Raw genomic sequence first — 14,401 nt, 5'->3', positions numbered from 1 at the left:
TGAGGAATATCAAATGACCATGAAGCACCTAAAGAAATGTTCAACATTCTTAGTCATCAGGGAAATGAAAATCAAAACTACCCTGAGATTCCACTTCACATCAGTCAGAATGGCTAAGATCAAAAACTCAGGTGACAAAGACTATACGTGGAATGACCCTGGGCTCCAACTGCATAGGTAGCAATGAATAGCCTAGTAAGAGCACCCGTGGAAGGGGAGCCCTTGGTCCTGCCAAGACTGAACCCCCAATGAACGTGATTGTTGGGGGGAGGGCAGTAATGGGGGGAGGATGGGGAGGGGAACACCCATCTTGAAGGGGCTAGGGGGAAACTGGGAAAGGGAATAACAATCGAAATGTAAATAAGAAATACCCAAGTTAATAAAGATGGTAAAAAAAAAAGAAAAGAAAAACCTCACGTGACAACAGATGCTGGCGAGGATGTGGAGAAAGAGGAACACTCCTTCATTGTTGGTGGAATTGTAAGCTGGTACAAGCACTCTAGAAATCAGTTCGGTTCCTCAGAAAATTGGACATAGTACTAACCCAGCTATACCATTACTGGGCATATACAGAAAAAGATGCTCCAGCATATAACAAGGGCACGTGCTCCAGTAAGTTCATAGCAGCCTTATTTATAATAGCCAGGAACAACCTAGGCTGGAAATAAAATATATAGTACATATAATATAATTTATAATAGGCTGGAAAGAACCTAGATGTCCCTCAACAGAGTAATGGATACAGAAAATGTGGTACATCTACACAATGGGGTGCTACTCAGCTATTAAAAACAATGACTTCATGAAATTCTTAGACAAATGGAGGAACTAGAAAATATCATCCTGAGTGAGGTAACCCAGATATAAAAGAACACACATGGTATGCACTCACTGATAAGTAGATATTAGCCCAAAAGCTTGGAATACCCAAGATATAATCACAGACCACATGAAGCTCAAGAAGAAGGACCAAAGTGCGGATGCTTCAGTCCTTCTTAGAAGGGGGAACAAAATACTCACAGGAGGAAATATGGAGACAAAGTGTGGAGCAGAGACTGAAGGAAAGGCCATCCAGAGACTGCCATCCCATATACAGTCACCAAACCCATCACTATTGGGGATACCAAGAGGTTTATACGGACAGGAGCCTGATCTAGTTGTCTCATGAAAGACATATTTGCCAGAGCCTGATAAATGCAGAGGTGGATGCTTGTAGCCAACCATTGGACTGAGAAAGGAGTCCCCAGTGGAGGACGTAGAGAAAGGACTGATGTGGCTTCCTCCTATAGGAAGAACAACAGTGTCAATTAACCAGAACCCCCCCCCCCAGAGCTCCCAGAGACTAAACCACTAACTAAAGAATACACAGGGATGGACCTATGGCTCCAGCTGCATATGTAGCAGAGAATAGCCTTGTCAAGCATCAGTGGGAGGAGAGGCCCTAGGTCCTATGAAGGCTGGATGCCCCAGTATAGAGGAATGCCAGGGCAGGGAGGCAGGGAGGCAGGGAGGCAGGGAGGCAGGGAGGCAGGGAGGCAGGAGGGGTTGGGTGGGGGTGGGGAACACCCTCATGGAGGCAGGGGGTGGGAGATTGGATAGGGGGTTTCTGGAAGGGAAACTGGAAGGGGCATAATATTTGAAATGTAGATAAATAAATTATCCAATAAAAAAAAGAAGAAGAAAGAAGGGCATTGTAGACCCCTTTCCTTTCCTGCTTTGCTTTCTGGCCCTAGGCTGGGCTTTTCTTCTTTACACAACGTAATTATACTGTGCCATCCTCAGCCACAGGCCTGGACAACAGAGCCAGTTATTTACTGAGACCTCCAGAATCGTGAGCCCAAGTAAACCTTAGTGGGTTTGTGTGTGTGTGTGTGTGTGTGTGTGTGTGTGTGTGTGTTTGTGTGTGTGATATGCATGACTATGTGCTCATGGGTTCACGTGTTCATGTACATGTCTGTGCAGGTGTACAGATGTGGGGAGGGCAAAGGTCAGCATTGATTATTTATGTCTATCTCCCTCTACCGCATGTTTGAAGATCAGATCTCTCGCTGGACCTAGAACTCATCAACTGGCTACACTGACTGGCCAGGCAAGTCCAGGGAGCCATATACCCCTTCCACCTCCAAGTTGTTTGGCTTTTACATGGCTACTGGGGCCTGAACTCAGGTCTTCCTGGCACCCAGCATGGATTTTACCCCCTGAACCATCTTCTTCCGCTCCCTCTGTGCTCTGTGTAAGTTAGGCATCCCTGGTATTTTGTTATGTTGATACATATACCCCATATCAATAGCTATTGCTACTCTGCCATACAGAAACCCACGGCTTAGATAATAAACATTTTTTTCTCACTGTTCTAAAGGTTACAAAGGTGGAGGCCAAGATGGCAGTGTGGTCTGTGTCTTGCGAGGGTTTTCCTCCTGGTTTTCAGACTTTCTCATGTTGATGGCCCCCAAGAACTTTATTTGGCACATGTGAAGAGAGAGGTGGAGGGAAATAGAGAGGGGGAGCCCCATTCTTCTCAGCCAGTTCATTGTGTGTGCAGGGCTGAGTGGGTGAACCTAATGAATGGGCATAGAGGAAATGGAGGCGCGTTCTAATGGCTCAACGTACGGAAGACTCAGTGCAGCTGTGCTGCTTACTGACCCTTGAGCTAGCGTTCACTCAGAAATGATGGCAGCTTTGGTGGGAATTTCAAATGAACCTCAAGAGAGGAATTTGGAAGTGAAGGGGTGGAGTTAGAGTCTGAAATGTCAAGAGGGAGATGGAGATAGGGGTTATAACAAGATGTCCACTAGAGAAATAGCCCTGTGATCTACCTTTAAAAGGACTTGAGACCATGGTGTCTTAGAGTGATGAATTTGGCCTCATAGAGGGAGCCCTTGAGGGGATGTTTTGGTTTTGGAGATAGAAACCAAGTGGGTGGCTCTGGGAACCTTTGGAAGAATTAGACTCACATGCTCAGAAAGCCAGAGAGTTAGAATCCAAAGGCCTCCCCAGAATTAGAGAATATCAGGAAGCAGTTGTCAGAGATCCCAGGGAGGAGAATAAAGGTTGTAGTTAACTGTCAGTACTGACTGGAGGATTCATGTGCCTGCTGGGTCTAAGATCTGGTTCTGCCAACTGCAGATGGGTGGGAGGTGGCCTGCACTCTGTGACTATGGCGATTTGGATGAGAACGACCTCACATAGGTCATTCTTATTCCATCATTACTTTGTAGACCATTTGGGAAGGAATAGGAAGTATGGCCTTGCCGAAGAGCCCAGAGTAGGCCCAGTGCTTCCTGCTCGATCTCTCTCTCTCTCTCTCTCTCTCATTCTGTCACTCTCTCATTCTCGCTCCCACTCTCACACCTTCTCTGTCTGCTGCTTAAGTATTAGGAGGGAAAGCTCTCAGCTGACTGCTTCAGCCCCATGCCTATCTTCTTCCCACCATGATCATCATAGACTAACCTTCTAAACCCATAAGCAAATCCCCAGCCAATAAGAATCGTTTTGGTTATGATGTCTAACCCCAGCAACAGAACAGTAACTCAGAGAGTGACTAAACAGACGTTGTAGCTATGTCAGTAGTATATTCTTCACAGGTCTGGCTGGCTCTTGTGGAGTCCCGGGGGAAAATCATCCAAAGTGTTAGTTAGGTCCTTGGGTACATGACTCAAGTCCCCAGTGACAAGTGCGTGTGATCCTTCTTTTTAGGATTTCATATCCAAATAGCTTATCTATGATAAGGCCTCCTGAATAATTATCTCACACAGCAAGCCAGAGCTCCCTACCCTGCATCTATTTAGATACAGGGGTAGGTAGGCTGGTGAGGGATGAGATTTAGGTCTGATCAACCAGGAAAGATGAGCATTGTTGTGGAAATTTGAGATTCTAAGAGGAACCAGGTCTGGGAGGTGATGGCTTCAGATGTATTTGGAATATGTTGAATGGGAAAGCAACAGGTACAAGGAACAGAAACCACAGACAGGGAGATGCTTAACAGAGGGGACAGAGTTCTGGGCTGTGGAGACACCAACACAGAAAGGTTCTAAGTTTCCCATTGGCATGGGAAGAGGTGACCAAGGTCTTGAGAACCTAGGATGGGCATTAGGACTCTAAAAGGAGACTGAAGAGAGCAGCTTGGGAAATGGGAAGAACATAAGGCGATACGAACTGCCAAGCCTGGACCGAAGGGATCGTCTTGGTGGATAGTCCTGTGATGGACCGTGTAGAACAGTGCCTTGTAGCATTTGGTGACCTCTCTATGACCCTGAGAAGCAGCGTTTCTGTTAAGTTGCAGAGGTTGACTCTAGATGTTGGATGGGGAGTAGCTTTGTCTCTTGTATGGATCTTACATGCCCTTTCCTGGGGTGGAACAGGTTGAAATCTGTCTGATTTCCAAGCGTCTCATCTCCCTCTACTCTCCTTCTTCCCAGGTGCTGCTGTCTGGACTCATTGGTGTTGTCTCCTGGAAGAGGCCTCTCTCGCTTGTGGTAAGTGGCACCTGGAGCCCCAGGCGGCCTGGACAGTGCAGAGCATCGAGTGGGCAGGGCAGTAGCGGATAGCATCCCGCTGTTGGCAAGGGTGGTGCACAGCGTCTGCTCTGTGCTGATGGGCTGACTCTTAACTGCAGTGCATTGGTGTGTTACACTTCCCAGCATGCCCCTTAGGTGATTCCTCCTCTCACATCCTTTATGTTTGCTTTGCTTTAGTGACATCCCTTGAGGACATATAGAAAACAGACATTTTGAAAGTCTGGAGGCTGATGCTTTTTTACAGAAACTAAGCGCTCTCTCTCTCTCTCTCTCTCTCTCTCTCTCTCTCTCTGTGTGTGTGTCTCTCCTCCTCCTCCTCCTCCTCCTTCCCCCCCTGTGTGTGTGTGTGTGTGTGCGTGCGTGTGCGAGCGTGCGTGCGTGCGTGCAGATACTTACATAGAAGCATAGAACAGCACACATTGTACCAGAGTTTAAGAAATGTTAGGTTTGGGGTGAGTGTGTCTGTGTGTGTGTGTGCGTTTTGGAGATGGACAACAAGTTTGTGGCCTTTGGAAGAATTAGACTCAGATATGCCCAGAAACCAGAGAGTTAGAAGCCAAGAGCCTCCCAAGAATTAGAGAGAGAATATCATGAAGACATTTTTGGAAAGCAGAGGGAGGAGGGTAAAGGTTGTAGTTAACTGTCAGTACTGATTGGAAGTGTGTGTATGTGTGTGTGTGTGTGTGTGTGTGTGTGTGTGTGTGTGTGTGTGTGTGTGTTTATGCATACTTTATAAACTGCCTGGGTAAAAATTCTTTCTTGAGTAGAATCATTATGGGGCAGGGTATGGAGGCGTGGACCACACCAGGGGTGGGGAAGGATGATGGGTTTTTCCTCTGAGAAGTATCCCACGCATCTCTGTGTGTATTGATCTGTAGCTTGGTCTTCTCTGTGTGTGCATTAATATATTGATGTGTCTGTGTCAGGACTAGAAGAACTTTGATGGGCGCTGAACAAGACAGTGTGGTCCTGTTCTCCTTTTGTATTAATCAATTATTTAAAGTCTTGTTTTAAGTGATAGGACTTGGAAATAATGATGCGTTCTAAATATTAATGGAAACAAGGGAAAAACTAATGCGTTTGTGGAAGAGACTTCCTTCAGGAATGTGGCTGTGAAATCCTGAAACAGTGTCTGGGAGGTAGTGACTTGGATTCTGTTGAGCCTCCTCCTATATAGTTCAGTTCAGAGGACAGACTGCCTTAATTTTTTTTAATCTAGAAAAATTCAAATGTGCAGAAAAGTGGAAAGGAGAGGAGGGGGTGGCTGGCATAGTGGGTCCTGGTGTACCCTCCACCCAGCTTCAACAACAACAATGACAAGAAGAACAACATCTGGCCCTTCTTTTGTACCCTCTATTCCAGCCCCCAGCTCTTTCCCCTCTTGGATAGGTGACCTTATGGTAACTCCAGCATGGAGATCAAGAAGCTGGCTCCGTGCAGAATAGGTTGGCAGTACACACACTGGCTGGGGACCAGCCATAACTTCTGAGCCGTCCTTAGCAACGCAGGGACAGTCTGTTCCATCCCTCCTCAATACCCCCACAGGATGGACAGATAAAGATCTATGATGCCTAACAAAAGGAAACTCTGTTCCTTAAGATGGACGTAGAGAGATACAGCCTGCCACCCCCTTACTCCACTTCCTGTCCGAGCCCCAAGATGAGATCCTCACGCAGTGGCCAGGATTCAGGTGCCTCAGCAATGCCTTATGGATGTGGCTGAAGTGTATCCTGGGAAAGCCGGAGGAGAGTTTTTGGAGCCTCATGCAAGGAGGGAAAGGCAGCAGCTGGGCCTGCCGAGGCAGTGTTCCAAGTGCTTGTACCCAAGGCCTGCTGGGTGACTGGTGCAGGAGCAGCTGCTCTCTGGAAGGTGCTACGTTCACCTTGTCTTGACTGATCTCCTCCCAGGCCCCAGCTGGAGGAGGAAGGGCTTCACTAGGGAAATGCTAGCCACTGTGCCAAAGCTCAGATTTTGAGTGGCTCAGTGCAGTATGAATTTACTCCATTGGCTCTCCAGTGCAGTCACTGCTCTCAGCACATACTTTTTCCTCAGAACGTTTCAGAGAATCTTAACACTTGGGGTTCCCCCGTTTCCCGATTCGGTGAGGACACATAGGAGGTAGGGATGAGTCCCCTCGGCCTATCAGTGACAGACATCATGTATATATCTCCCGGTAAGAACTTGTCACCAGGTTACTCCTGCTCCATAGGAGGCTTGCAGATGCTGCCTGCCTGGACAGACATTTGTCAGAGGCAGCTGCACATCGTGGCGGGAGGGAAGTTTTGATGGGTAGCTAGTTGTCTCGCCCATAAGAATGGTCTTTTGTCTGTGCAGAATCTGTGGGTACAAAGACCGAACTTGACATGTCTGTGTGTCAGTCAGGCTTCCCCAGAAAACACAGCAAACAGAATGTAGCTAGCTGATCTCTGCCTGCTCACCTATTAGGGTATTTACTTGATAGGATCTCATGGGGTTGTTAACAAGGCCAAAACCTACAGCCTCAGCCTACAGGCTAGGGCCTCAGGGGAGAACGAGTGTCCCTTGAGTTTGAGACCTGGGTCCCTTTTCTTTAGAGGAAGTCATCCTTTCTTCTCATAGGGCCTTCATCTGATTGGCTGAGGTCCTACCACATTAGGCAAGACGTCTGCTTTGTTCGAAGACTATTGACTTAAATGTTCATTTCATCTTAAAAACATCATAGCAACAACATCCAAAGTAGTGTCCCGCCAAGTATCTGGCTGGGAATTGTGTGTTTGCCACGTTGACACAGGAAAGTAGCTGCCGCCCAGGAGTCTTAGGTTGAATGGCCTCAAATGATCTATCTGTAGTAATTCCACTGAAGTACTATGGGTAACAGTGTGATCTATCTGTAGTATAATTCCACTGAAGTACTATGGGTAATGATTGTGGCCATTGGTCAAGTGTGATGTACACACTTCTCCAGGTATATAGGCAAGAGTCAGTTTTGTATTTTAAAAGAGAATAGGCAACCTCTGGGCTTTAACAAAACTTGAACCTAAGTCCTTGACTCCAAAGTCCTCCTTTTCCCAGCCCAACATACCATGGGCCTCATAGACATTCCCTGTACCTGCTGGTTCTCCTCTAACTGCACATCCTTTGACTTACACATCGTCTCTTATACTACCACAAGCAGCCCAGATTCTGAGGAGCCACCTCATGCCCTTTTCCTCTCTATCTCTGTCTTTTCTACTCATCCCTAGGGTCTCATCGTAATAGGGAAGCCCTTGGCGTTCTCGTTCCCTGGAAGATCAGTGGCCTCTCTCTTCCTCCGTGGTGACTACCACAGTCAGTTGACTTCTGGGAAGGGAAGTAGCCCTCGTGGTGGTTAGAAAGGAGCAATGTAAGATGCCTGTAGGAGATCCTGATGATGGTACCCCCCAGAGACTCCCACACACAAGCTGTTTACTAGCTGGGTTGTGTCTGTCCCTTTGCATGATTCTGAGCCTCTACATAGACTGTGGTTTGACCAGCAGAGTCGAGACATCTAATGCAAAGCTGATGACACACTGGAGGAAGAAGGCTCTGTTAGGGAGGAGAGGAAGGAAGGGCCAGCAGGCATCTGACTAGCACTTGGGGAAGAAGACTTTGTGAGCATGATTCCAGAAAGAGCAAAAGAAGGAAAATGCCGTGTGTGTGCATGCACATGCATGTGTGTGTATGTGTATATGTATGTGTGTTTCTGTGTGTTTATGTGTGCGTGAGTGTGTGCATCCATGTGTGTGTTCATATATGTGCATGGATATGTGTGCATGTGTTTTTTGTGTGTGTGCATGCACGTGCATGTGTGTGGGTATATGCACGAGTGTGTGGATATATGTGCACGTGTGTGCATACCCGTGTGTTTGTGTGTGCATGCGTGCATACATGTGTGTATGTTCATGCAAGCATGTGCATGTGTGTGGATGTGTGTGTATGTGTGTGTGTGTGTGTGTGCAGGAATGTATATATCCATGTGTGTATGTGTGTGCACACACACGCACGCACACACATACATGGGGCTGTGAGGTGTGGTACTAAGTGAGAGCCTTTTCAGATGCTGAAAGCCAGTAAGATCAGTGACAAGATAAGGTTTTCCCCACTTGGTGTCATTTGTCATATGAAGTATCTCCTGTGATTGAGGGACTTGTTCTCTATGCAGAAAACTAATCCCAAGTTAGTACCCAGACCACACTGCTCTAAATAGAGGACTTGTCTAAAGACTCAGAGACGCACCCTGTGACATTCATAATCTTAATGACAACATTCTTGTGTGTAATCACAGACACCTAATTAAAAAAATATGTATGCTAGCAATGAGTTGGATGCTGCCTCCCTATCTTAATTGTAATAATTGTAATACTATTAAGAGGCTATTAAATGAAAAATATTAAATTTTAAAAAATAAAACAAACCCTTCATCTTCCTCCCCAGAAGAAACTATCCTGGAGATTGAACTATTTTTATACATAACAAATTATAGATTATCTCATGTATTGCAAATCATCCTGAATCTATTTAACAAGCTCTGGTCTATAGTGATCTGGTACCACAGAGATTCAGGGATCATTTTTATGATAGATATCTGTTTGGTTTTGTTTTTTAGCTAGATTCCCTGTGATTGCAATTTCTTATTTTCATGAGACTGTCTCATTTTTTGTGGGACTTCTTAATACATGGATGCCTTTCAAATTAATAATATTGTGTAATGCTGCTCTCTTTTAATTTTAACGACACATCTTTTGTCTTGTCTGTCTGTCTATCTGTGCCTGTGCATGTACAGGTGCATGTATCAGGGCACACGTGAGGAGGTCAGAAGCATCTGCAGTCAGTTCTGTCCTCCCACCATGCAGGCCCTGTAGATCAGACTCGGGTCCTCAGGCTTGGCAGCAGGCACCTTCCCTTGCCGAACTGCCTCTCCAGCCCTGTTAGGCTATTTATTGTTGTTATTACATTTTAATCTTATAGAATCTTTTTTTGTCCCTCTGCCCATTTATATGGCAAAATTTTATATACCCCAGGCTATCTATGTTTCTTCATATAGCCGAAGATGGATAGTCACTGTCCCAGCAGGTTTCGAATGTTAGGATTTCCTCTCCTGGGTACAGAGCTCCCCCCAACCCATGACTGGATGTGAGTCTGTTTATTGATACCTGAGCTGCTGAGTGAACCTCCCAGGCTCTCCTGAAGCCAGTGTCACCCACATTAATAAGACAACCTTTGTAACAAGTCATGGTTTTGTTTTAAGAGTAATCTTCTTGGCTACTTCTGTTCATTTTTTTCTCTTTAATAAAATTTAGAATAAATGTATAAAGTTCCCTAATGACTGTGCCTTTTTTCCTGTCGAGAATGAATTGATTTTATCAATGGATTTCCTTTCAGATGATAACTATAATATGGAGAGACAGTATCTGTTACAATTTCCTGAAAAGTTATTAATGTACTATTTTGATTGACCTCAGATCTGGTGCGTATGCTGCAGTGACTTAGACACATTCTGACTGTTTGTTTATTAGATATTTCAAAATGCATTTTGCTGCAGTCTTTGTCTTTTTGGGGGGGGGTTGTTTCTTGAATTCCAAATGGACATACCACCTGCTAAAATGACCTTCTAGGATCTTTAACATTTTCTAGTCTCTTTCTTTCTTTCTAGGTATATTTCCTCTCTTTTGTTTCCCAGACAGCTTATTGGGCTTTCATTACATCCATTCTACTGGTTAACCCCAGTGTTGAATTTTTCATTTTGACAGACAGTTGTGTAACTTGCTAAAAACTTTGTTTTTTTTTTTTTCTGGGATGACTTCCTTTTTCATAGCATCGTTCGCATTTTATGAAACTCGCACCCACAACCCACAGGTGAGTTTGTGGCCTATGTTTCCCAGGCCCTTCCTTCTCATGCCTATTGTCCCCATACCAGCTGTCCCTTTTCTACCCTCTGAAGAAGGGCTATTGTAGAAGTGATAAGTATACACAGTAGGTTGGTGGCTTTCTTAGGATCCTTTGGTGGATGGGAAGGTTGGATTGAATTCATAGTCTCTCCCACTAAACTACATTGTAATCAGCCTGAGCCAGGACGAGGAGTCAGTCTTGGGGCTCTGTGAATGTCAAGACCAACAATGACCTCATCATTGCTTTAGGGGTTCTTGGGGATAATGTAACCTCATGATGCCACAGCTGAGTTTATTTTCCGTCAGGCAAAGCAGCCTTCTCTTTTGGTCCCTACCATCCTGGTCCCCTTTGAAGTTTCAGAGTGACATGGAACCGAGCTCATCATGGGTGGATGGCTGTTATGACAATCAAAATATTAACTGTTAGCATTCAATGATCATTTCTGGGGTCCTTCTCTCGATGGTGTCAGCATAGCTAGATCTAGTCATAACTATAGTTCCAAAGCTAGAAGGGGCACAGATATAAACCCAGGCAATATGCTTCCCACCTATCAGTGTCTCTGCTTCCTGCTTGTACATTAGAACATCTGAGCACACTAGCCAACGCTACTGTACACTGCTGCCTGAATTTCTATTATAGGGCTCATTTATTAATACCTCTCAAACTCACTGGATCCTTCCTGGGCAGAGCAAGAGGGAGAGCCTACCAGCTTTCCAAGGGCTCATTTGTTCCTCAGGTTTTTACAAACTTAGGCAAACTACACATTTTTACTTTAGTGTAGGGCTGCCAATTAAGTTTTTCAGGATACTGATCGTGGGTAAGGCTTGGGTATTTTTAGGCGTGGGAGGCCATTTTATCTATAGTCACAGTGACTAAGCCAACTCTTTTGCAAAGTGGCAGTAAATTGTGTTCCATCTCTGCTGTTTTCCTCTGTGTCAACAAATTTAAAGTGAGTCTCTTACAGACATCATGTACTTGGGCTGTGTTTTAGAAATTTACGTTGCCAAGATGTACCCTATAATTGAATGTATTTTTCCACTTAACCTAAGTTTTGATAAGGAAGGATCCTGACTCAAACTCTGTGCTTTTTCTAAGTGCCTTGTCTGTCAAACTGTTTGTCTGTTTCTCTGTTGTTGCCTTCTTTTGTGTTAAAAAAAAGACATTTTCTAGCATACCAATTTAATTCTCTTAAGAATATATTTTGTCTTAATTTCCTAGTTATTAACCTTGGTAGCAAGACGAATGTTATAACATAAAGTAAGTTGTTTCAGATGAGTACTAACTTAATTCAATATTATACAGAAGGCTTCCTTCTCTATGCTGTTTCCATACAAATTAAATCTTTATATGTGGTGTGCCCCGCACTCCAGCCTTGTAATTCTTGATTTACTCGGTTGTATTTTCCATCAGATAGGAGAAGAGTTATGTTTCCTTTTCTCTCATTTCTTGCATCCTATAACAAATTCTCCTATTTTTTATCTTGGGATGGTTCAAAAAATTTTTCCCTTCATTTTAAAAGGATGTTTCTGCTATAGATAGAACTCTTGATTCTAGGTTTTTCTTTCTCCTGTATCTTATGGCCTTGAATATGCCCTGGCCGCCCTTTATCATGTCCGATTTGTGAGAGACCAGCTATTGATCTCCTGGGGATCCTTTATGAGTGACGCTCACTCGTTCTTGTTTCTTTGATTTCTCTTTGACTTTAGCTTTTGACAGTTGACCTAAGATGTGTCCAGGCATCAGTCCTTGTGAGTTTGACCTACTTGAGATACATGTCTTTTATCAAATGTATGAAGTTTGGGGCCATAACTTCTTCAAATGTTTTCTAACCTTTGTTTCTTCTTCTCCCCTTCCCTCCCTAGATTCTTGTGTGTTTTAGCCTCCTCGGACTGCTTAAGCCAGGGGTTCTCAACTCTCCTAATGCTGTGACTCGAGTACAGTTCCTCATGTTGTGGTGACCCCTAACCATAAAATTATTTCCGTTGTTATGTCATAGCTGTAATTTTGCTACTGTTATGAGTCCTAGTATAGATATTTTAGGGGGTAGATGTTTATCAAAGGGGTTACAACCCACACACTAAGAACCATTCTCTTAAGGTCTGTTGTGTTTCTTTGTTCTTTGTTTCCCTTTCTGTACAGAGGGGATGATGTCAGTTAGCCTGCCTTTCAGATCCACCCAGTCCTGCTGTTAAACTTCTCAGAAGACATTTTTGTTTGTAGTTCTGTTCTCTTCAGCTCTGTAACTTGTGGTTGATAGTTTCTTCTAACCTCTGCCTTTTTGACTTTTGCTTCTTTTCTACTGAGTGAGTCATCATTGTTTGTTTGGTTTTTTTTGTTTTGTTTTGTTTTGTTTTTCGGTTCTTAAAACAAGATTTCAAAAAAAAAAAAAAAAAGATTTCCTTTGGGTCTTTTTGGTGTATTTAAAAGAGCTAAGCTGAAGTCGTTAAGCCCACCATCTGGCCTTCCTCTGGGACTGTTTATACTGTCTGCTTCTCCCACTGTGGTGCTGGTGATATCTTTACATGTCTTCTTACTCCCTGTTGCAAACCAGACATTTTCAAGGATACAACGTGTCACCTATGGCAATTAAATTTACCCCTCTCCATATTTTATTGTTGATACTATTTACTGTAGCTTTTGTCACTTGTTCGGTGACTTCTTAACTGATTCTTCAGGGTAGGATTCCTTGTCATATGCATTACTGAAGTGTCTGTTTAGTAAAGCTGGTAGTTAGCAAATCATTGTTGGACAATAATTCCTTCAATCATGGGCAGCCAGTGCCTAGGCTTTGTGTGTCTGCTGGAGCATGTTTTGGACATACTCTCAGGCAGTTGACAATCCACTTTAATGTCTAGTTCCTGCTTATATGAACCCTAGACTTAGAGGCTCTAGTTCAGAGCAGTCTCAGGTCCAGCCAGGGCGTATACACAACTCAACATATCCAGGTTGCATACTGTGTTCCCAGAAGTACGCTTGGGCTTTTCAAAAGCTTATGGTCATATTATTCCCTAGCTTTTACTAAAAGTCTTTTTAGATGGTTTCTTCTAATCTTGTGGGATAATATTATTGTGCACTGTGTACAGATTGTATTATTCAAATGCTGATTTCTGTGCCAACAGAGAGTTGAGTGCAGACTGGACTTTGGTGTTGTTATTCCTATGATACATCGTACTTTGTAAACACTCCCTCTCGCACCTTCTGATTGGTTTAATAAAAAGCCGATAGCCTAGAGCAATGGCAGGAAGTAGAAGGTGGGACTTCGGGGACAAGAGGGGAACTCTGGCAAAGCGTCAGGCACAGGAGATTTGCTAGAGGAAGTTGGAGGTATGAAAATGAGGAGAGGTAACTAGCTAGGTGGCAGACATGGAATAATATAAGCGGTTAACTGAGTTGTGAGCTAGTTGGGGAAGGAGCCTAGCTTAAGGCCTAAGCATTAATTCATAAATAAATAAGCCTCCATGTCATTAGGCAACTACAGTATGAAAATACTTGCCTATTAATATATGTGACAGTTCTCCCCCAGGGGTCAGACTTTTCCTTATTGGTGGGTTTCAAATAAGGTCAAGTACAGATCACCATTGAGAATGGCCTTCAGATAACTGCTAAAATGGCCATGTGGGTGGCAGTCATTTGGGAGTGGCTCTGGAAGCAGGCTGTAATTGCCCTCTTCCTTCAGGTGGCTTCCCGACTTATACCAGGAATGCGAACTGATTTGCTAGGTTGACATGGAGTAGGAGGATGGAGGAGGGCAAGCCATAGAACCAAAATGCTCACTTTTCCATCCCATGATGCAGCTGTTTACTTTAAAAAGGGAATTCCAAGGCTGCCTGACAGATTCTGGATCACTTCCAGAGTTCCCAGCAAATTGATCCTGGCAACGTGTCTGGGAATTTACTTCCCTTTACGCAGCAGTGAGTTTTCAGGTCGTCACCTTGCCCTTTGTCCTGATGTCACCCTGGAAAACCCCTTCAGAGTTGTCAGTCAGTGAGGTGAGCAGT

The 14,401-nt window shown here is 44.3% G+C and overlaps 1 protein-coding gene across 4 annotated transcripts in view; it reads left to right on the top strand.

The window, feature by feature from the left end:
* Window positions 1–14,401, top strand: part of Entrep2 (endosomal transmembrane epsin interactor 2) — a 412,215-nt gene that overhangs the window by 185,522 nt on the left and 212,292 nt on the right. For all 4 annotated transcript variants that reach the window (NM_001427632.1, XM_063273639.1, XM_039094263.2 and 1 more), the window contains exon 2: window positions 4,419–4,475. In NM_001427632.1, the coding sequence (NP_001414561.1) occupies window positions 4,419–4,475 (57 nt within the window). The remainder of the gene's footprint in view (window positions 1–4,418; window positions 4,476–14,401) is intronic.

This window comes from Rattus norvegicus, chromosome 1, assembly GCF_036323735.1.
Source record: "Rattus norvegicus strain BN/NHsdMcwi chromosome 1, GRCr8, whole genome shotgun sequence".
Classification (NCBI taxonomy): Eukaryota; Metazoa; Chordata; class Mammalia; order Rodentia; family Muridae; genus Rattus; species Rattus norvegicus.
The sequence above is the reverse complement of the archived record's forward strand: the minus strand, read 5'-3'. Positions and strand labels throughout refer to the sequence as shown.